This window comes from Atheta coriaria, unplaced genomic scaffold (assembly GCF_025399875.1).
Source record: "Atheta coriaria isolate IRGN ID8LTWV9N9 unplaced genomic scaffold, Caltech_Dcor_3.1 hic_scaffold_2_pilon, whole genome shotgun sequence".
Taxonomy (NCBI): Eukaryota; Metazoa; Arthropoda; class Insecta; order Coleoptera; family Staphylinidae; genus Dalotia; species Dalotia coriaria.
Window position 1 is genome coordinate 4,936,228 of NW_027045444.1, and position 22,401 is coordinate 4,958,628.

At 38.3% G+C, this 22,401-nt stretch overlaps 4 protein-coding genes across 14 annotated transcripts; 3 read left to right on the forward strand and 1 right to left on the reverse strand.

The window, feature by feature from the left end:
* Positions 1–488: 488 nt before the first annotated feature.
* On the forward strand, positions 489–15,847 carry Rbp (RIM-binding protein). Of its 11 annotated transcripts, none has more exons than XM_065313659.1 (14): positions 493–923; positions 2,485–3,115; positions 3,339–4,260; positions 4,320–4,486; positions 4,538–4,690; positions 6,112–6,323; positions 6,401–7,171; positions 7,896–7,980; positions 8,161–8,535; positions 8,847–9,134; positions 9,697–9,860; positions 10,255–10,525; positions 11,720–11,799; positions 12,417–15,847. In XM_065313659.1, the coding sequence occupies exons 2-14, from the start codon at positions 2,566–2,568 to the stop codon at positions 13,032–13,034; spliced, it is 4,656 nt and encodes a 1,551-aa protein (XP_065169731.1). In that variant the 5' UTR covers positions 493–923; positions 2,485–2,565; the 3' UTR covers positions 13,035–15,847. The 11 variants fall into 11 exon arrangements, with proteins under 11 accessions (XP_065169799.1, XP_065169731.1, XP_065169723.1 ...); XM_065313651.1 differs by having other exon boundaries at positions 9,697–9,859; positions 10,251–10,525; XM_065313683.1 differs by having other exon boundaries at positions 8,179–8,535; positions 9,697–9,859; positions 10,251–10,525.
* LOC135800482 (sperm-associated antigen 6-like) lies at positions 15,831–20,260 on the reverse strand. Its single transcript, XM_065313737.1, has 5 exons — positions 20,025–20,260; positions 19,809–19,966; positions 19,616–19,747; positions 18,665–19,561; positions 15,831–16,443 (listed from the first exon to the last, which is right to left on the reverse strand). Exons 1-5 carry the CDS (start codon positions 20,152–20,154, stop codon positions 16,111–16,113), a joined length of 1,650 nt encoding a protein of 549 aa, XP_065169809.1. The 5' UTR covers positions 20,155–20,260; the 3' UTR covers positions 15,831–16,110.
* A 77-nt stretch (positions 20,261–20,337) lies between these two features.
* On the forward strand, positions 20,338–21,021 carry LOC135803066 (CDGSH iron-sulfur domain-containing protein 3, mitochondrial). The gene is made up of 3 exons (XM_065316692.1): positions 20,338–20,486; positions 20,555–20,772; positions 20,829–21,021. Exons 1-3 carry the CDS (start codon positions 20,442–20,444, stop codon positions 20,962–20,964), a joined length of 399 nt encoding a protein of 132 aa, XP_065172764.1. The 5' UTR covers positions 20,338–20,441; the 3' UTR covers positions 20,965–21,021.
* Positions 21,022–21,031: 10 nt separating this feature from the next.
* LOC135803055 (mitochondrial import inner membrane translocase subunit TIM16-like) lies at positions 21,032–21,698 on the forward strand. Its single transcript, XM_065316681.1, has one exon. It carries the CDS (start codon positions 21,176–21,178, stop codon positions 21,590–21,592), a length of 417 nt encoding a protein of 138 aa, XP_065172753.1. The 5' UTR covers positions 21,032–21,175; the 3' UTR covers positions 21,593–21,698.
* The last annotated feature ends 703 nt before the right edge of the window (positions 21,699–22,401 follow it).

Consider the following 22,401-nt stretch of genomic DNA (forward strand, 5'->3'; position numbering starts at 1 on the left):
AGGTTAGGTTTTGATCAGTTCAACGTATTTCTTTGACATTTGGCATTAAAAACATAGTAAATCAATATTAAAATGCAAGTTTTTTTGGTTTTACAGAATTCTAACCTCAAAACTAATTCAAAACACGCAGTTTGTAGTAAAATAACAAATTTAAGGTTAGGTTTGTTGTTTAATTTGAAAAAATGTTAGAATTTTTTAAAAATTTGCTTTGTTTCTTTTAATCTTTGACCTTTGATATCGTAAACATAGTAAATCAATGTTAAAATACAAGTTTTATTAGTTTTAACCTCAAAACTAATTCAAAACACGCAGTTGGTAGTAAAAGTAACCAATTTACGGTTAGGTTGGCAGGCGTGTAACATGAAAAGTGGTGGGAATTTTGCGCGCGCGATCGATGCGCGCTGCCCGCGCATATGGATTTTGACGCTTGAGTTTTCCACCGGCGGCGGCGCCACACAACCCCCTCACTCGCATACACCGCCGCCGAGCCGCCTCCCTTCTCTCTGTCTACATATAACGACACGTATCGCCTGCTTTCAATTTCGCCGCGTTGGTCGCCCGCCAGTCGCGAGTGACCTAGTAAAATGCGCACGGCCGCCATCGCCGCCACCGCCACCGAGCCCTTTTTCTAATCGCGACGCTCGCGGCCCAATCTCAACACGCAAACGAAATGCGCATCCATAGTTAACGCGGTATTGTTGTAAAACTAAACAATCAAACAATCTGTGCGCATTATCTCAACATGGAAAACCGGAAAACATGCCTGGAGGTACACCATCGTATACATACAGTGTGATAAACTCTCAGTGGACGGAAAATCAATCTAAACTATAATTTCGTCAAAAAATCTAATACCGAGTGTTGCACTTTGAGGATTTTTGATTATCAGAGGAATCAGCAGGAAATTAGCAACAAATTCAAACGTAAGTTGCTCTTTATTAATGTCTAAGAGTTAATTACGGAACATTATCACATTATCACATTACATTATCACGTTATCACTGATTGAAGCTGAGATTCAGCGAGATGTGAAATTTTTCTGTAAAAATAGATGCGAAACGTATTGGCATCGATTTATCTGCTCGGTGTACTCGCTCACCCTTCGTGTGTATCGTAGTGATATCACAATCGCCACTATCACCACTATCACGTCGCCGGCATCGCCATTATCACAAGTCACAAGCGAGTAATCTTCTCGAGCGCAGATTATTGATAGTTTTATGATAGGCAACTTTAGGTGCACGTAACTTTTGATACGGACGAGGTAGGAGCATGGGGGAAAGGGATACAGATAAAGAATTTCATGCTGATTAGAATGATATTTCACATGATTAGATTAAATTAGGTTTTAGTTGATTTATTAGAAGTTTAAGTAAAAGTGTCAAAAAAATTAATTTGAAAGTGTTAGTTTTTTAAATTTGTTGTAATTTGGGAACCACTTGGTGGATTTTAATGAATCAAGTGGTAATTAGGTCTTAATTAACTGTATTTTAAGACTACGTTGAAAAAACTATTAAATTTTATGTGTAAATATTATTTTTTTGCTAATTTTGTTGAGGAAACATAATTTTTACTTTAAAAATAACAAATTTTGATTTTTACCTTCAAATTAACACTAATTATTATTATTTTAAACAATTAAAATTTATACCACTTATAAAGAATTTAATTATCTTCAATTTGACGTATAACTTATAAAATTATCTCTTCTAGAACTTGAGTTATCACTAAAAAACTAAAAAATCTCATCTTATTAATATACAGAGTGTTTCGAAACGTCAAAAATGATATCTTAAGCTTTTGTTTTACTCTTATTGTCGCCGTAATAGAATAGAACCCAAGTAGAAGGTATGAGGCAATCCTGCACCCCTAACCACAAGATCGTTGCCAAAACCAGTCGAAAAGTTGCCAAAAAACGTCGCCATGATTGATTGTCCTTGAAATTAATCACCTCCCAGTATTATTCTCACCCAAAAAAAACCGTAATAACTAAAAACATAACATTTTCATTCTTCACGCTCATTATGCACACAATTACGCACTAGTTAGAGTTAAATACTAGACATTATTGAGTGATTGAAAGTTATAGTATGCAACACACAACGCAACACTCCTTAAAACAATATCAAATATGAATATGATAACTTATAAGCGGCGAATGTTTTGTTTCCATGTAAATATCTGAAAATATTTGTTGTTTTCTTGTGTGTGCACTAACATGTCAGCGAGTCGAGCCGATCTCGCACGAAGTCGCATCCTGCATCATCGTTTCATGAATGAGCTCTCGCAGTGGTGGCGGTGGGGGCGGCGCTTGGGGTTTATCGATCTCGCGAAGCAAGGACCTCCGCGTACTAAAATAACTCGCGGGCGGCACAAGCACAAGACACAACAACCAAAAATATAAAAAAAAAATCAACGTCCGCCATGTTTTTATTTTTTCCCAAACTAAAAATCATTTCTTTCTCTATTTTTACAACGCCACAGATTACTTGGAAATTGGCAGCCATGCAGAAGGCGTGAATAACTTCCATAGTGTAGGTGGGCGGAGCTTAGAGCATCAACAAGATGGATTTGGAAATGAAACTACACGCGGCCGAAGTGCGCCGGTCGGACTTACAGCGCGCGCATCAGGAAGCAATGTCAGCGCTACGCGACTGCGGCACTGACTTACTAGACGCGAGGCAATCGCGCGTGCGTGAACTCGAGAAAAAAGTCGCATTAGAAACCGTGCGTTGTGAGGAGTTACAACTTGAGTTAGCGTCGGCGCAGAGGCAGCGTACGCCTGCGTCACACTCACCGCACCAATCACATCACTCGCCCGGACATCAACTGGGTGTTAACGTAAGCTACGGCTATAACAACATGACAAACAATATGAATATGGGTGTGTCGAATGCTGGACCAATGCAAATGCAACAACAACAACAACAACATCAACAACAACAACAACAGATGCAGAATATGTCACACGTGACCAATATGAGTAATATGACACATGGCGGCCATCTTGCAACCACGCCACAGAAGCATAACGAGATTGATCGCATCATGGCGAAGATCGAACAGGACAATCGTATCCTCGCTGAGTTGGACCATACACGCTCGACCACCTTGGGTGAGTTTTGGTGTACCATCAAACCAGAAACCAAAAAAAAAAAAAAATGTTTCATTGTTTTTTTACTTATGATTTCTCTTCAAATTGGAAAATGGTTGCGTTGTGTATGTTGCACGTTGAACTTAACCTATCTATCATTTTAACCTGATTTAACATAACCTCTAAATGTCTCTTGTAATCTGTCAAAATAAAAATTTTATTTCAATTGAGGATTTATTTATAGGTTTGGCAAGTTCGGCGAGTTCGCACGCCTTGGGTGAATCCTCGCCGCCATTATCACCGATCACCATGTCGCACACAACGCCATCTATTTTCCCCAGCGGGTTAACTTCGACATCTACCGGTGGAATGCATAACTATTCCGGTGTGGGTGTAGGTGGCGCTTCTGCATTGTCTTCATACATGCCATCCGGTGGTTATTCTTCAACTGTTGGTGGTGTGGGTGTTGTTGGTGGTACCTCGTCACTTGGTAACACCCTGGGTCATTCGTATACGAACAAAAGCATTCTTGGGACCAGTCTTGGTACAACCGGATTACCATCAGCGCTTTCGGGTGTTTCAGGTGTACCTGGTGTTCCTGGTTTGAGTGGTGTTGGTGTTTCTTCTCTATCCACTGGTTTGGGTGGTGCTCTTGGTGGTACGGCTCTGTCAGCTGGCGCGTATTCAACTAATACTACTTTTACCAATCCCTTGTTGTCCAATTCACTACCACCTACGTCGTTTAGTAATCCGACATTTGCTGGTGCGGGCGCCACGAATATCAACCAGTTTGGGTTGTCTGGTGGGACCGTTGGAGGGTTTAGTAGTCTCGGGACGAATAATGTAACATTTTCCAACCCGTTGAGCTCACAGTTCAACTCTCTACCAATGAGTATCAAGTTGAAACCTTTGGATGAAGTGGAATTGGGTGCCAGGAGGGTCGCGACCCCTGTAACACCTCATCAGACAAGTTGGGGACTAGGGGCTTCTTTGGGGTTGACCTCAGACCCTACCAGGAGGATACTCACTGATGGTTTGGATTCTGATTGGTCTGGGGTGAGTGGGCTCATGGATAGGAGTTATCTGAATGGTCATCAAGGTCTTGAGGGAACAGTGGACATGTTGGACATACCTGGGAAAGGCAGGTGTTCTGTCTACATAGCAAGGTATACCATCAAATTAAATTTTCAAGACCAAAACATAAATTTTATTGATTTTGGGTTAGATTTTCTTATGACCCTGAAGAATCCGAAGAGGAGTTGGCTGTACAAGCAGGGGATTACCTCCTGGTCTGGGGTGAACCCCTTGGTGGTACCGGAGGGTACCTGGACGCTGAACTTCTCGATGGGAGAAGAGGTTTAGTCCCTGCACACTTCGCACAGAGACTCATAGGTAATTTCAAGGTCACCCTAACATAACCCTACTGATGGTACCCTGTTTCAGGTGATGATCTGTTGGAATTCCATCAAGCTGTGTTGTCTACCCTCCGGGAGGATGAAATCAACGCTGAGACCTTCGCAGCTGATGTCCAACGCCTGACAGAATTAGCTGAATTGGCTGAAGGTCAAGAGGACGAGCTTGACAATGGTGAGCCAGGTAAAACAAACCACTTCATGCATGTTTCTCATTTTGTTGCAACTAGCTTAGTACAGAATCCACTACCCTATCTTCTACAACAAATGATGACCTCTTTGTAGTGGTACCACAATCAACCCACAATCAAGTGGTAGGATTGTGGTCATCTTTAGATGTACCCCCACTCTCTTTCTTTTAGACTGTAGCCATGATGACGTACCTTCAATGTCTGTCTGTTTGTGTGTATTAATATTGCGTGTCTTCCCCCCCTCTCGGTCATGTCTCACAAAATTTCAACTCAAATTCCAACTTAAACTGCTCAAATGGGTCATCAGCAATTCACAATTACAAATACAACATCAACAACAACAGAAAGACACTGCCCGACGGTAAATGAAAGCTTTTGATATGTACGAGTTCGATTTTGACAGTTTTTTGACAGTTTTGTTACCAGACCAATGAACGCTACACTTTTAACCAGTTTTTACTGCGCTTTTGATTGTGTTTTGGGCGGAGATATTATTCCTGAGTCTATTGTGGACAAGATGGCGGACTTTGCATGGCTTGTGACTTTGGTTTCTTTGTTTCACCTTCAAATGACCGCTATAGTCAGCTCACACACTAGTTATTCGATAAAATGCAATTAGAACTAGATTAACTAGTGATTATTTATAACAATGAATGTGGCACAGTAAAAGTATTATCTTGCATGTTATTTTAGAGTTTTTATAGGATTACGAAACACTTGGTATATGAAATTTAGATTTGTAGTGGCATAAATAGTGCAAGATTTGAAATTTTGTGTTGTTTTAACGATTACGAGAGTATAAACAATCGAAATTTGATTGTGTTTCCGGATTATTAAAGTAGATTAAATTCTCTTTCAAATGACTTATAGTAGTTATAGTTTGGATAATTAGAAGTACTATTTTTTTGAGGTTAAACTTTGCGTTAGTTTCAACATAGTACAAAATGCATTTTTGACTAATTTAACTATAACTTTTATAATAATAATCGTATCACATTGATAAAAACATCAGATTAAAGAATAGTAAATTATCTTTCTAATGAGGTATTACAAGTATAATTTTGATAATAGAAAGTAATATTTTTTTGAGGTTAAACATCATAAAACACAAATTTCTTCAAAAAAATGTTTTTGTTATTATTTTATCAATAACTCTTAAACTTAAAAAGATACTAACTTGAAATTTACAAATATTAAACTAGATGAAATTCCCGTTAATTTGATATATATCTCAATAAAATCAGACAATTCTAACCATAAAATAATCAACTTTAAAGAAAATCTCTGAGCTGACTAGAAGCATACCTGCCTCTTCGGCAGCCATCTCAACTTTTCTCTTCTCGCTGTATTGACGTATTGGCGTGACAAGTAGTAACACGTAGCTTAGCGATTGACTGATGCAATGAACCAACAGACTATTTCTTCTCGGTACTAGTACCGGCGCCCAAGCAGCTGACCCTGGAACGCCAGCTGAACAAAAGCGTGTTGATCAGCTGGACCGCCCCCGACAACGTCGGCCCCGCCCAAATCGAAAGCTACCACGTGTACGTCGACGGCGTGCTCAAGGCAACCATCAAAGCAACCGAACGCACACGCGCACTCGTCGAAGGCGTCGACTCCAACCGGGTAAGCACTAACACAATGTCATCGCGTGTGTAAAGTGTATCCAAACAGGCGGAGCCTAATGTATTAATCTGTTTAAGTTTATGCTTCAGCCTCATCGCATCAGCGTGCGTTCGGTAACAGCCAATCGTCGCACGTCACGTGACGCCGCATGCACGATGATCATTGGCCGTGACACGCATCAGCTGGGTCCGTCCGCAGTCCGTGCGACGAACATAACCGCCACGCAAGCGGTGATCAGTTGGTTGCCGTCTAACTCCAATCATCAGCATGTTGTCTGTGTGAATAACGTGGAAGTACGATGTGTGAAACCTGGCGTTTATCGACATACCATCACTGGCTTAGCGCCCAATACACAGTATCGTGTGACTGTTAGAGCGAAGCATCATCGTGCCGCGCAGAATGTCGCGAATGTCGCTGAGGATTTACCATTGCCTGCGGCTGCGCATACGGATTTCCGTACGTTGCCGAAAGGGTTGCCTGATCCGCCCAGTGATATTCAGCTGGAGGCAGGGCCGCAGGATGGCACGTTGTTGGTTACGTGGCATCCGGTGTTGACGCCCCATCATCCGGGGTCGGCCATTACTGGGTATGCGGTGTTTGCGGATGGTAAGAAGGTGACGGATGTGGATAGTCCTACTGGGGATCATGCGCTGATTGATATCAGTAAATTGTTGAGTATGAATCCCAAGCATGTGACGGTTAGGACCAAGGCGAGGGATGGGCAGTCGGCGGATTCGGTGCCTACGTTGATTCCGATGCAAGTTTTGAGAGGTGGGGCTAATCGGCAGAGGCAGCCGCATAGTGCTATGCCGATGCATATGAGGCAGACTAATCGTCAGGGGCAACAAGTAAGTGATTTTGTTTAGTTTTTTGAGGATAACTTTGGTGAATTTGACTTTATTTTAATTTTGTTTTTGGTGATTTAAAGTAGATTAAATTTGCTTTAATTTGATGTATAGTTTGTTTGGTTTTGATAATTAGAAATATGAAAATTTTTAGGTTAAAGTTTAACTTTGGTTTAAAAAGTGTTTTGGTTAGTTTTTTAACTATAATTTTATTTACAATTATTTAATTAATACAATATTAGGGTATGTAAAAGTAGATTAAATCCTCTTTTGAATGATATATAACATAATTAATTTAAATTTTTAGAAATAAACAATAATTAAGTTTGAAATATGACAATTAGATTTTTATAATATGAAGAAAACGGTTTTGTTTACTTTTTTATTTATAACTTTAGTTTCTTATTTTTAATCATATTGAGGTTATAGTATATAAAACTAAATTAAATTATCTTTCATTTGATGCATAGCATGACTAATTTTATTATTTAGAAGTTTAAATAATTTAAGTTTTAAATTTGAGTTAACATAAAAACAGAAAAAAATGATTTTGTTTATTTTTTTAACAATAACTTATAAAGTTACTTTTTTATATACATATACTTTTCAGTATCATAAACTACATTAAATTCTCTTTAATTTGATATATCAATTATATTATTTAAATAATTCGAACCTAGTTTAATTTAAGTTTAAAAAACACTAAATTTTTACATTTTCAAAACAGGTTCTGGAACATGATGAAAACCTAAGTGACAAAGAAATCTTCCCCAATCAAGGTCACCGTCAACAAGGAGGTATACCCCAAATAGGTAAGCTCCACCTTTAACCTCATAACCTCAAAACCCCAAAAAACAAACCAATTACTAACAATAACCAAAAAATTTACTTTCAAAAGGATGAAATTTATACTAATCAACAGGACGTGTTCAAGGGCCACCACGAAGACCACCTCTTTCATTTCATGTATTTTTCTCTGTTCTAACACGCAGCGCACCGTCCGCTTACAGAGATCACCAACGAAGGTAACCTCAGCGAGGACGAGCTCCTCGACTCCGCTCCACCAATGACAATGAACAAACGCGGTGGGCCAGGCGGTCCCACCCAACAAGTAGGCGGAGCTGGGCGTTACAGCGGAGGCGTATCCAACCCCCAACAACGCCCCGGGGCCCAAAGACAAATGAATGTCAACCATCAACAACATGCTGGTACACCTCACACCCCGCAACAAGCGCAGACGCCTTCGCAACCCCAACCGCCCAATCAACAACAACAACAACAGCAACAACAACAGCAACAACAACAACAGCCACCTGGCGGCTGGCGTGGCAATGATCCCTACCAGCATTCACCAGGACAGCAACAAGGTGCCAGCAACTCTCGCACGTTTCACAATCACACCACGTCTCTACTACTACTAACAACAACTATTGAACAACAATTACAACAATTACAACAACAATTCGATCGCCGCATGTTTACTGATTGTGTTTGGCTGTGTCACTCTTTCTGTCTCTCGATGTCAGTCTATCTCTATGTGGTCTATGCTTTTGTGTGTCTTTTGACAGGTGTACCACCAATGCTGTCAGCTGTCAATTCTGTCAATTCTGTCATTTTGTTGTTTGTTACTGGACTGTTGTTGTTATGAATTTAATTTGGGTGGTTTGTGTGTTTACAGTGGTGCCAGGTGGGCAGCAACAGATGCAGCAGATGCAAGGTGGGATGAGAGGAGGGATGAGGGGTGGGATGCAGCATGGACCTAGAGGGGGGCAGATGGGGGCGGCTGGACAACCGCCTACGGCGCAGAAACGCGCGAGGTGGTTTGTTGCACTGTTTGATTATGATCCAGCGACTATGTCACCCAATCCGGATGCTTGTGATGAGGAACTTCCTTTTAATGAAGGGGATAGTATCAAGGTGTGGGGGGATAAGGATGCTGATGGGTTTTATTGGGGAGAATGTCGAGGTGAGTGAATTGAAGAAGAAATTGATTTTGTTTATATTTTTTGTTGTAACTTTTGCTTAAATTATTGGATTTTCATTATCTTTACATGAAATGGAAGATAATTAAATTATCTTTAATTTGATGTATTGTTGTTAAATATTCAGTGATTTTTAGTAGGATTTTTTTAGTTTTGAAATTTTTTAGTTTTTAAAATTCTAGTTTTAAAATTTTCAAAAAGCTTTTTTGTTACATTTTTATGAATAACTCTTTATTAAATATTTCAATTTACTTAAAATTTGGGTATATTATACTTTATTAAATTATCTATCAAATGACGTATAACAACATTAATTTCATTAACAACAAATACCTTAAATTTAATGTTAAACTTTACACTTTTTAAAAAACACCAAAATTTGCTTTTTCTTCTTAATTATTTAATAACTCCTACACTAATTAACATAAAAATCTAAATTAATTCACCATAAAACTACAATAAATTCTCTTTAACCTAATATTTTTTTCATCAAAATGCAACAATAATTACTATACAAAAACTCCTTTTAAAAAATGACATTTACAGGTAGAAGAGGTTATGTCCCACACAACATGGTAATGGAAGTAGAAGGCGGACAAAACCGTGACCGTGACCGCTGGGGCGACATCTACGCCACAATGCCAATGAAACGAATGGTGGCCCTCTACGACTACGACCCACAAGAACTCAGCCCCAACGTGGACGCCGAGGTGAGTCCTAGACCCGTGCTTGCTTGCGTCTCCCAAAAGACACTCACACATTTAGCCATCACACACCTAATAAAACCTAGCAATTAGCCAATATCTAGTGCATGCCTAAAGCCAATCGAAAAAAATATAAATAATTAATAATAATAACATTTAGACACTAATCTAGAATTTATTAGATCAAAGTTATCGAAAGGATTAATCTCTACCCCGTTTTGTTTCGTGTTTGTTTCTTTCTCTCTTTCTATCTGAAAAAAAAAAAACGAATCAACACTCGGCCCACTCCCACTCAACCCCCCACCGTCCATAACCACGCCTCTCATCTAATTCTACACATAACCAAATACATACACACACAACAATGCGTGCAACATTGTGGTTGCGCCCCCAACTGCAGGTGGAATTGAGCTTCGCCACCGGGCAGATCATCAACGTCTACGGCGAGATGGACGACGATGGGTTCTATATGGGTGAGATAGATGGCGTGCGTGGACTGGTGCCGTCCAACTTCCTCACCGAGGCGCCGGATCAGTATGGCCCGGGCGGGGCGTCCGCCCAGCAGATGGGGCGGGGACCGGCTGGCCAGCAACAGCGTGGTGGGCGTGGGCATGGGCCTGGGGCACGTGGACCACCGCCGCCGCCTAGGGATGGGACTGGACGTGGACCACGTAAGCAATTTTTTGGATTTGTTCTTGTGTTTTGGTTTTCAAATGGGAGTTGTTTAAGATTTTTTGGTATAACTTTGTTAATAATAATTTAATCAATATGAGATTAGGGGATGTTATAGTAGGTGAAATTGGCTATCGAATGAGGTATAACATGTTGAGTTTAGATAAGGGGAAGTATACTTAATTTGAGATTGAAATCAGAGAAAGTTTTATTTAAAAAAAAATTGATTTTTGTTAGTTTTTTGTTAATAACTTTTGAGAAAAGAATAATATCTTTTCGAAGTTTTTTTGCATATTATTAACAATAAAACTACCTTTCCAAAAAGGTATAACAAGTTAATTTTGACTAATTGCAAATATATTTTATTTAACAACAAAATCAAATTAAATTTTTTTTCTTCTAAAAATTATGTTTTTATTTACTTTATTAATAATAACTTTTAAACTAATAATTATATGTAACTTCTGTTTTCACCATATAAAAGTAGAATAAATTATCTTTAAAATGATATATAACTAGCCAATAACAAATAATTAAAAGTATTTTTAATGAATTTTTGAAAATGTTAAACAACTCCCACAAATTTTAATTTTTTGCAATTTACACGAATTTACCAACGAAAAACTCAAAAAAATCAACACAAAATGCAAACAAACAATTATTTCTATTCTATATCGATGTGAATCAACAATAATCTCTATATGAACAAAAGCTAGGGGGCGCTTTAATTGTGTTTTCGTTTTCGTGTGTTTGCCCAACTGCATTTGCAACAAAAAAACAACTCTGCACATTTTTGTTGTAAATCGAAAGATGGCGCCACTGCTTGCTCATTCTTATTTCTTTTTGACAGCCGGATTAATTTCCTCACTTCTAACTCTTCTATCTATCTCTATATATAAATATACATATACTATATGAATCAATGTTGCACAATATTATTATTAATAATCATTGATGATGATGATGATGATTAATTTGATTGTGTGACTCTTCTTTGGTTGTGTTCTTGCTGTGTGGTTTAATTTCTCTCTCGCCGGTCGCCCTCTCGTCGCGCGTGCGCCTCTCTTGCCCCTCCCCCCAAAACAACAACACACACCCAATCTCTTCGCGTAGGCGTGGCCGAGGGTGGGGCGGGGCAACTCGGAGGCGCGGTGCGAACGCAGCTGACTGTATTGTGTGTTGTCTGTTGCTAGATGCCTGCCCTGTGTTACCCTCTCAGTCAGACACCACCAACACCGCGCCACCGAACACACAGGGTTTCACCGAGCACCAGGTAACTGTCTCTTTTCTTACTCTTGTTCATTTCTTTACTCTCTATCTCTTTCTATATCTCTCACTGACTCACATAACCTCTCTGAAAAATATTAAAATGAAAATTTGGTGAAATTACACTTTATTTTTTAATTCTTGACTAATACACTTCTTTCTGTCTCTTGGTTTGGTTCTTCTCCAACCACCATTCGTCGGACTGAGGACTGAGCGCACACAAGGCTCCTCCTACTCACGCAATGCTCCTCCCCCTTGTCTTAAATCTCTTAAAATCTAACCCCGCCCATTGATTTTATTTTTTTTGTTTTTATTTTTATGAAACACATTGTATAATTTTGATGTGCTCAATGTTGCTGTGTTTGCCGCCATATTGGATGTGATTTGTCATTTGTCATGTGTCATGTGATTAGTGTACACGAACATAACTCCGCCCATCACAACCTCGAAACGTTTTTTTGTTTTCTCTTTTGTAGGGATTTGGTGCACGCCCCCCACAAATGCACGGTGCACGCCCCCTCGAAACATAATAGATTTTTTTAGGGATCAAAATTTAATTGATTTTAGCTTTATAGTAATAATAATTATTAATAATTAGAAATTTTGATGCGAATGTGTTTGCAGAGGAGAGGCCAGAGAGGTGGTAATCAACCAATGATGAATCAACCACAACAACAGACTGCTACAACCGGAGGCGGGATTATGGGCGGATTGTTTGGTTCCTCATCGACCAATCAACAACAAACAACCACTGGTACATCAGGTGGTTTCTTTAGTAATCCTGTGTCGAATTTATTCGGGGGCGGGGCTACGCAGACTCAACAACAACAACAACAACAACAACAACAACAGCAACAACAGCAACAACAGCAGCAACAACAACAACAACAACAACAGCAGATGAATATGGGCGGAGCTTACAATACACAACCTACAAATAACTACGGCTCCGCCCAGAACACAACCACCAATCGCATGGGCATGAAAGGCGTGCCCCAAGTGATACCCAGCGTGAACAACCCAATGGGTCAGGTAGGCGGTGCGCAACAACAACAACAACAACCCGGTGGTATGATGGGCGGAATGACAGGTAACATGAATCCAATGCAAGGGGCGGGGCAACCCGGTCAGCAAGGCCCCAATCTCATGCAGAAATTAAACGAAATGGCCGCCCCCGGTGGCGATATGCTCTCAAAAGGCAAAGAACTGTTATTCATGAAGTTTGGCCTCGGCGGCAAATAACCAACCATCGCCTTTAGCCCCGCGGCGTAAACCCGCCCTCTAATCCTAACCTAACCTAAAATAACGCAATAACCGTTGTAAAATTCCGATTCCGCCGATTCCGAACGAACGAAGCAAAATAAAAAAAAATTGTTACGTGTTGTTGTTGTTGTTGTTGTCTGTTCGATTATTGACAAATTATTATTATTCTAACGCAACAATTGTTATCATGTGTAAAACTATGACATTGACAAAAGCGGAAGTGTTATTATTATTATTGATGATTATAACAAATAATTATATTAGCGCGCTGTTGTTGTTGGACGCGTTGGTGGTGCTCGAAAACATAATAGCCACACGAATAAATTGTATAAATTGTTATTCCCCCCGCCCCCTAACTCTCGCCACGCCCATATATTTAACATCACATCAGACACGCCCACACACACACACACACATGATGTTCTAATCACCATGATATAAACTAAAACCAAACAACGTGTAGGATGCGTGATGCGTGCGCACACAACACACATAGATTGAGGTTATGTGCGAGTCACACGTCTTATCTTACGCAGAATATAAATATATAAATATACATGCTATATATATACATATACATATAAATATAAATATAATTAACTTTTACATTTACACATAATCACTAATTAATTATTAAATGATATTATATATTCAACAAATGAGGTTATGGCGCATAGCAGGTGCATAAAAACAACAAAAACGTGTGTTCACTATAGTCTCCCCCCTGATCCGTACCCATTTTCACTAAATGAAATTATTGTATACGTGTGTGTATGTGTGTGTGTCAAGATGGCGTCCGAGGCGCGAGCGCGATATCATTATCATTAACGTTTCTATTGTCTCTATATAAATATTTCAATAAATATATTTAAACTCTAACGCTATGAAGATTATAAATACTTACATTGTATAAAGTTTAAATACACACCACACACGGGGACGTTGGTCGCATCATATCACTATTTTTAAACGTTTTGGGTTGTGTTGTTTGGTTGGATGTAAAGATGAAGATTTGGGAAGATGATTGGTGAAAGAATTTTTAAAATCGGTTGAGTGGTTTAGGAGATATTTAAGTTTTTAGAAAAATTTGCTCCGCCTACTTGCGCGTGCGTTGTAGTGAAAGTAGGCGGAGCACTTTTTTGTATAAGTGAAGATATCTCATGAACTATTCAGGCGATTTTAATTATTTTCTCGGATTTGGGTTGTAGATTAGTTGATTTTTATTGTTTATAATTATTATCGACCAAATATGTAATGTTAAAGTTTTGTTTTTAAGTAAAATTAATTTTTAAGTGATTATTGTGACACACGCACAAAATTATCAGAGTTTGAGGTTTTGTAAAAATTTAATGTTTAAATATTGTTCATGTTAAATAATTAAGCACAAAATTTGTTTAAACAATTAGAGAATCAGAAATTTATGTTGAGAGCATAACTGAAGAAAAAATTAAAATCCGACCAGTAGTTTCAGAGATATTAATATTTTGTTAAATTTAAGTCACACATGCGCGTTTTTAAAGTGGGCGGAGCAAAATTATAGAAAATCGTTGATATCTTGAAAACTACTTGATGGATTTCAAAAATTAAAACTCTGTTATAAACTAGAGATAAAACTACATAGAATTATTTATGTTTTTGTTCATAAAAAATCAAAATGGCGTTGTTGTAAATTTTCAAAAATATTTCCCAAACGGCGGATCATTGTGACCGATGTACAATCAGTCATTTTCGTAGCGAGATAATAACTTTGTGGACAATACATGAAATCGGTCACGAAATTCACCGCCTCCCGAAATACTTTTGAAATATTTCATCAAACACACACACACACACTTATATAAAAACGAACCGCCATGACACAATGTAAATACTATACATAATGATTGCATAAATTAAACTATTAGAACATTTCAACACTTGTAACCTAAAAATGAGAATCGAATCGAACCTAAAAAAACACAAATCTAAAACAAATTTATTCAATTTCTCTTTTTTGAAACCAAAAAAAAAACGCGCAAAGTCAGTGTAAATGCTTGCTCGCATATGCATGTATATTAACTCTTAACCTAACAAACATACAAAATGGCGGCGTAACATGAACGAATGACCAAGTAAAGAAATAAACAAACAAAAAATCTGTAGCGGTGTGAATGTGAATGAATATTGAATGAAAAGAAGAAAAAAAAAACGCCACAAAACACATGTCAAATGAAACAAAACACAGAACAAGATGGCGGACATGACATGCAACGTAACATATCCGATTCCTTATCTTTAGTCGTATTTTCACACATAACTCACACTCACACGAGTTTCAGTTGTTGATTCGTTTGTAAACGTCAAAGAGTAAGGTTAACGAAAAGTAAGGTTATGAATACACACACATACATACACATACATTATCTCCATCTTTATCTAAAGAACAAGAAAACCTCTCTCTATCTCTTTAATGTAATACACGCATACAAACAAAGCGAGCGCGATGGAAACAAAATAAACTAAAATAAACTAAACCCAAAAAAAAAACAGAGTGTTGTGAATATTAAAGTTATACAGTACATATTATATAAATATTGAGCATATTGTATGATTATGTGACGAGATGGAGTGCGCATGCGCATCGGATCAGATCTACCAAAAATGATTATAAAAACGCATACGCAAAATACGTTAACACGCAAAACAATTTGATGATGTGAGAGGCGGATGTGACAGGATTGTGTGTGATCCTGGGTGATGACGTGCGAAAACACTTGGAAATGATAATAAAGCTAATTTACAACGTTAAATAATGCGATTTTATTGTTGCTTGTACTTGGATGTGATGCAAAATGTAATTTTATGAATAATTTTGAAAGAAATTTTAAAATCGGTTGAATGCTTTAGGAGATATTGATGATTTTGTATTTTTTATGCTCCGCCTACATTAGTAATGCGCATGTGCAAGTAGGCGGAGCATAAAAACACAAAATCATGAATATCTCCTAAACTATTCAACCGATTTTAAAAATTCTTTTAAAATTCAATTTGTTTTCATTTTGAGATTGTATTGGTTTTAGACAGCCATTGCATTGGCTATATCCTGACTGGCTGATGACGTAGTTTCATCCAGGACGTAACCAGTATCTGTTTGCATCTCGGATGTCATCATGCGCGCTTCACGCAGGATGGTCGACATGGCTTCCGGTGCGTATTGCTCAACCATATCTAGTAGTTGATCGGAATATCCAGGCGAGTAATAACGCACGATTTCATCCGGGAAACATGCGTTGATTAATGATATGTATTCGGTTAGGGCTGATCCGGGTTCTGCTTCGATTTCCTGGAGTTTTTTTAACGCTCCGGATGTTACAAACATTCTACGTGCTTTTGGATCATGGGGTAGGATCTGGAATTGATATATTTGTAAGAATAATTAAAATTTCCAAAGTTTTATGATTTTTAATCTGTTTTTGTTTATTGCTTTTAGTTTACGAGATATTCACAATTGAAAAAAATGAAAAAAATGGAAAACTGTAATTTTTCATATTTTTAGTCGCGTTTTTGGGCCTTTAATCCTAAGAAATTTAATTATTTGAAATTCTTATCTGATAGAGAATTTTCCAATCTTTCACAATCTTTAATCCGCTGGTTTTTATTGCGGTTAGTTTACGAGATATTCACAATTGAAAAAGGTAAAGAAACAAAAAATTGTAATTTTTAACATTTTTAGTTGCGTTTTTGGGCCTTTAACCCTAAGAAATTTAATGATTTTTAATTCTTATCCAATAGAGAATTTTCCAATCTTTCATAATATTTAATCCGCTGGTTCCTATCACTTATAGTTTACGAGATATTTACAATTGAAAAAGTTAAAAAAACGGAAAATTGCAATTTTTAGCACTTTTAGTCACGTTTTTGGGCCTTTTACTCCCAAAAATTTAATTATTTTAAATTCTAGCCTAATAGAGAATTTTCCAATCTTTCATAATCTTCAATCCGCTAGTTTCTATCGCTTTTTGTTTAAGAGATATTCGCTACTAAAATTTCCGCAAATTAAGAATCATAACCACACTGTATATTCATGCAGTTATATAGGTACCCGTCCTGATTTCTGACATTCAACATAAGATCGATGCGAGCTGCGCGCCGGCACTCACGTGCATCTATGGCGGCGGCAGTGGTAGTCGCGTCGCGACGCACACCGCACGTGCGCTCGCCGCCCCCGACGTCAGAATCTCTCACCTAATCAAATTACTATAATCCAATAATAAATCAACAACGCGCGCGTGATAATTGTTCGGAGCACGCGAGTGAGAGTGCCTTGACAAACCACCCCTGCAACCCGCAACCCTCTACCACCCCCAACACCAACATCACCATTTACATGACATTCAAGTGTGACAAATGAACGAAAATAAACTACAATTGTTCGGGGAACGCATTAAACTCATACATTTACCCTCAAACACCCAATCATTCGCCGCCCCCGAGCTACAAACACGTAAAATAGTTATAAATAACCACAACTCGGATTCAGCAAAGACAAAGGATGTGAAAGTGTCGCAGGGAGAGGTTAACGCCACCGCAGTGCCTTCGCCGCCTCCCGGGGGCGGCGTGCGACAGTGTTATCGCGGTGTGAAAGTCTACAACCTATCTGCGTCTGTAACCGCCACGCAAAACCAACGTGTGTTAGCAATTCAACGTGCCGAAGGCATTGCTGACCTCCGCCGCCTCCAGCAACGCCAACAACCGCATTTTCTACACGAACAAAAACGTGGTGCTTGTGTAGACTCATACGATAACCACCGCCGACGTATGGCGAGTATACCCAGCCGGAAAATCAATGACCTTGATAAGTATTGCAATCGAATCTACGAGCAACATTGGGGGCAGGTGCATCAACTCTGAATACAATCACAATCCGCAATGCACAATCCAAGCGATGACAATCGCGACCACCAGTTGCAGCGACAGATGTCCTCGCAGTCGCACTCGTCGGCAAGTGGTGAGCGCGCGCCACCGACGGAAAAAGTCGACCGCAAGCATCTCCGTGACACGTTATACACGGAGATCTTCCAGCGCCATCGTCGCTCAATATTCGCGTTTGCATCTTTTCTACGGATGCTCAAATCACGCAAAGCCAACTACAATGTCATCAAGCAGGATCCCTCGGATCTGGACTAATAATGCAATCTTGTTTATTGTTGCCAAGAAATGCCTAAATGTGTGCCCAAACATACGGACCAGATGTAGTCAACCCAACACACACGCAGAGAGTGTACATGCATTATGAAATCATAACTATTATTATAGATATAATACGAGGATAGATTTGTAAACATTTGTAATTCACTTGCACTAGGTGTCGGAAAATGTCAAAGGATTGATGTGTCAGCCATTTTGGTAGCTTTGGATGATCATGGTAAATGTAAACGGACATAGTGAGATGATTGTTGAGCACCTTACATTTTTATATACCAATTGAATAAAAAATACTTAATGATAAACATAACCTATTTTTATGTTGTGTTTTGTAGGTTACCAAAGGGGCGGAGCTTATTTTTACAAAATTGTAAATATCTCGTAAACTACTGAATGGATTTTAATGATTTAAAAACTAAACTTACCCTGGTATACTGCCCTAATACATATCTCAACATGGATGGTGGAGCATCCTGGATTAATGGGTCCAAGGCAGAGACAACCATACATTTTTGCAGGACTTGTTTAAGCGCGTTTTTTGTTTTTTCTTGTAAATCTAGACTTGTTCTGGGATCAGTGTAAATCTCCATTAATTTAGGGAATATTTCTCTTGCTGCTAGTGCCTTTGCATGTTCCGGGCTATGTTTCCCTGTTTGTCCCAACGCCCACACTGCCACAGACACTAAAACCTCATCTTCGGAGTATAATGCTTCCGCCATCATGTCTACGCCTTTGCAATTGATCACAGATAAACCAATTTGATCGTTTTGCCCTGCCATGTAACCCAGTGCAACAAAACAAGGTACTTTTTCTTCATTCGTGCAGGAGTCACTGGTGAGACACTCCAAGATGGCGCCGATACCTCCTAAATTAACCACCATTTGTGACATGGACAGTGAATGTTTCACCACGTCCCGGATTAACGTCGCTGCGGCTTTACGTACTTTTGAATCAGAGTGTGCAAGATGTACAAGTGTATTGGGGAATGTATTACATTCAACGACAGTTTCCGCCATTTCCAGCGAGTGTTTTGCGATGTTTGATAGTGTATTAAACACAACACGTTTTAGTTTAGCGTCTGGATTGGAAATTGCTTTGGCTAGGTGTGGAATAGCACCACAATCAGCAACGTGTTGTGCGAGTTGCATAGAGTGTTTGCTGATGTCCGCTAAAACGGACGCAGCTACTTGTTTCATGTTGACTTCCGGTTCTTGTAGGCATAGAACAATGGATGGTATGGCACCGGCGTCAATGACAGTCTGTGCGAGTTCTTTGTTGTGTTTTGCGATGTATCCCACGGCGCAGAGGGCGCTTTCTTTGACCTTGACAGAGTTTTAACTTGTAGTAGGTTATAAATGAGGTTAGGTGAATGTTACCATTGGTTCAAAGTCTCCCATTGCGTAAATTAACGATGTAAGGCCTCCGGCTTGTACCAAAGCGTCGGCGGAGGCGGCGTCGTTTTTACATACTGAGCGAATCACGTATAATACTGATTTTTTCATGTATTTCTATTAAAATTTAATAATTTATATAATTATATTATGTAACATGTTGATTAAAGGGACTTACATTAGGGGAATCTAATTCTGAAAGCAAAGTGGGTAACAAATTCGAATTCAAGGTTGTAGCTGCAGCTTCAGGGTGGTTTTCGACCAATCTACCCAATGCAACAGCGGCACATTGACGAATACTCGGGCAGACATCGTTTATCAACGGTTTTAATAATTCTGAAAGCATTTCAAAATGGCGGTGATAAATATATTTTTTTATTTGTAAATTGTTTACCCAAAACGTTTGCTTCGTATAAACTCTCAATATTAGCAGGTTTCAAAGCTAATTCAGCAATGGTTTGGGTGAATGTAGTTCGTGCTTTCTGATAATTATGAAAAACTTGCAAAACTGAGCGGGACCCCATTGATTTAAGTTATTTTGAAAGTTTCTGGCTGATTTTAACGCTCTGAAAGCAATAAACTAGTATAATGTGTGGAAAATGAGTGATTATGACACTGCGTATTGATTGACATTTAATTTTTAACGTTTTAATGTTATTAATTGTTGTTTAATCATTGTTTAACAATAAGTTATATAATTTGTTGGTGTATCACTCGGTATATTCCTTTTCTGTCAAAATTGTCTAATGTCAAAGATTTACTGGTAGAGTTTGGACTTTTAACATAAAAAATTAACAAAATATTATTAAAAATGAATAAATTACTGTTTCATCAATCAACTAGATGTTTAATTAAGGTATATATCATATAAATTAATTAATGACAGTTGTTTTATTGTTTTGATGAAATTTTACTGTTTTTTAGGCTAGAATGTTTTCATCGAAAGAAATACCAAAGAATATTCTCCAGGAGGCAGTCACGTCGCATTTGCAAGCTGAGCATGGAGCTGTGTATGACAAAAAGCCTTTTAAGATGACTCTCGAGGCAAATAAGAAGTACATGTGGTGTCTTTGTGGCAGATCAAAATCTCAACCATTCTGTGATGGCACACATAAGCATGCACAACTCAAAATCAAACAAAAGTTGGTGTAAAACCTCATATATATGGAATTATTAACAAATGATTTTTTTATTTCAGACCAATCAAATTTGCTGTTGCTGAAACAAAAGATTATTGGCTCTGTAACTGCAAACACACTGCCAACAGACCATTTTGTGATGGTACACACAAACAACCAGTGGTTCAGGAACAAAACTCGATTATTAGACAATAGTTTATTGTTATTCCCATAGTAAATTTATCAATATAAAATAGTTTTTTGTAGTAGAAATATTGTCACACGCAGTATGAAGCTGAAGGTCATGTCAGCGCGTGTTAAATCTGTCAGAAAGACACATAACCCTCAAAAATACCGAATGATTTCGGCATCTTCCAAAGATACATATTTGTATAATTTTAGTGTATATTATACTATAGATTAACAAATGGCTAAGTTTATAGCGCAGTTGATCGTCGCCGGTTCACAAATCGTGGGCAGGGCGTTTGCCAGAGCGCTCAAACAAGAAATAGAAGCGTCACAGGAAGCTGCACGACGTTTAGGACAAACGAATACTCGTGCGGAGCGCGTGGCCAACAATAAAGTCGGATTGTCGCTGGATGAAGCCAAACAGATCCTCAACGTCTCTCAGTTGGACCCAGAAGAAATCGAGAAGCAGTATAAGCATCTGTTTGCTGTGAATGAGAAGACAAGAGGAGGCACAATTTATATTCAATCGAAGGTAGTGAGAGCCAAAGAGAGGATTGATCTTGAACTGCAGAATCTGGCACAGAGCATGGGTCAAGATCAAAGTGCATCTGCTGACAAAGGGAAAGATGAGCATATGAAACAAGACAAGACATAATGAGAGAATTAAGATAGGTAGCATCAAATTTTAGTGTTTAATTATTACAATTACTATTAAACTGATGTAAAATGTATATATTATTAATAAAAAAGAATAAATAGAAGTGAATTGTTTTTTTGAATGATATTTTAAGTAATTGTAAAGGTGATATTGGTTAATTTTGTTTAAGAAATGGTTGGAAGTGATGTTTAAGTCAATAAATATATATTTGTGGGACTTATGATGGAAATTACTTGGTATTACTTATGAAAAAGATCGTCGATAGAAAGAATAAACCTTACGGGTTTCACTGAAACTTTTACTACTCTGCGACATGAATATTCATCTGCCTGATGATGCCACAGTGTGGCGAAACATGTCGCAGAGTAGTAAAAGTTTCAGTGAAACCCTTAAAGTTTATCCTTTCTATCGACGATTACAATGGAGTTTCATCACGTAAGTGCCACCTCAATTCATTATTATGAAAAAGAAGCAATTTGAGGTTTTTAAGCATTATATAAGTCCTGGGATGCTTGATAATGTGTTAATTTTGTGTAAAAGTTGATCATGGAAGGAAATATCACTTTGCCTGGAAAACACACCATATATCTTGTACCAATGAAACAAATTACAACATCTTGTGTTCATATGATACTTAAGAGTTCCGTAATAACTTACGCATCTTCATGACCTTTTCAAGCTTCTACAAGTGTTCTAAAATGTCATGTTCTTACAAATTGACTTTATTTTCACATTTCAATAAATTGGCTTAGATAACAGTCTGTATCTCGTGAATTAACACACATGTTATAGTTTAAGAGACGCTC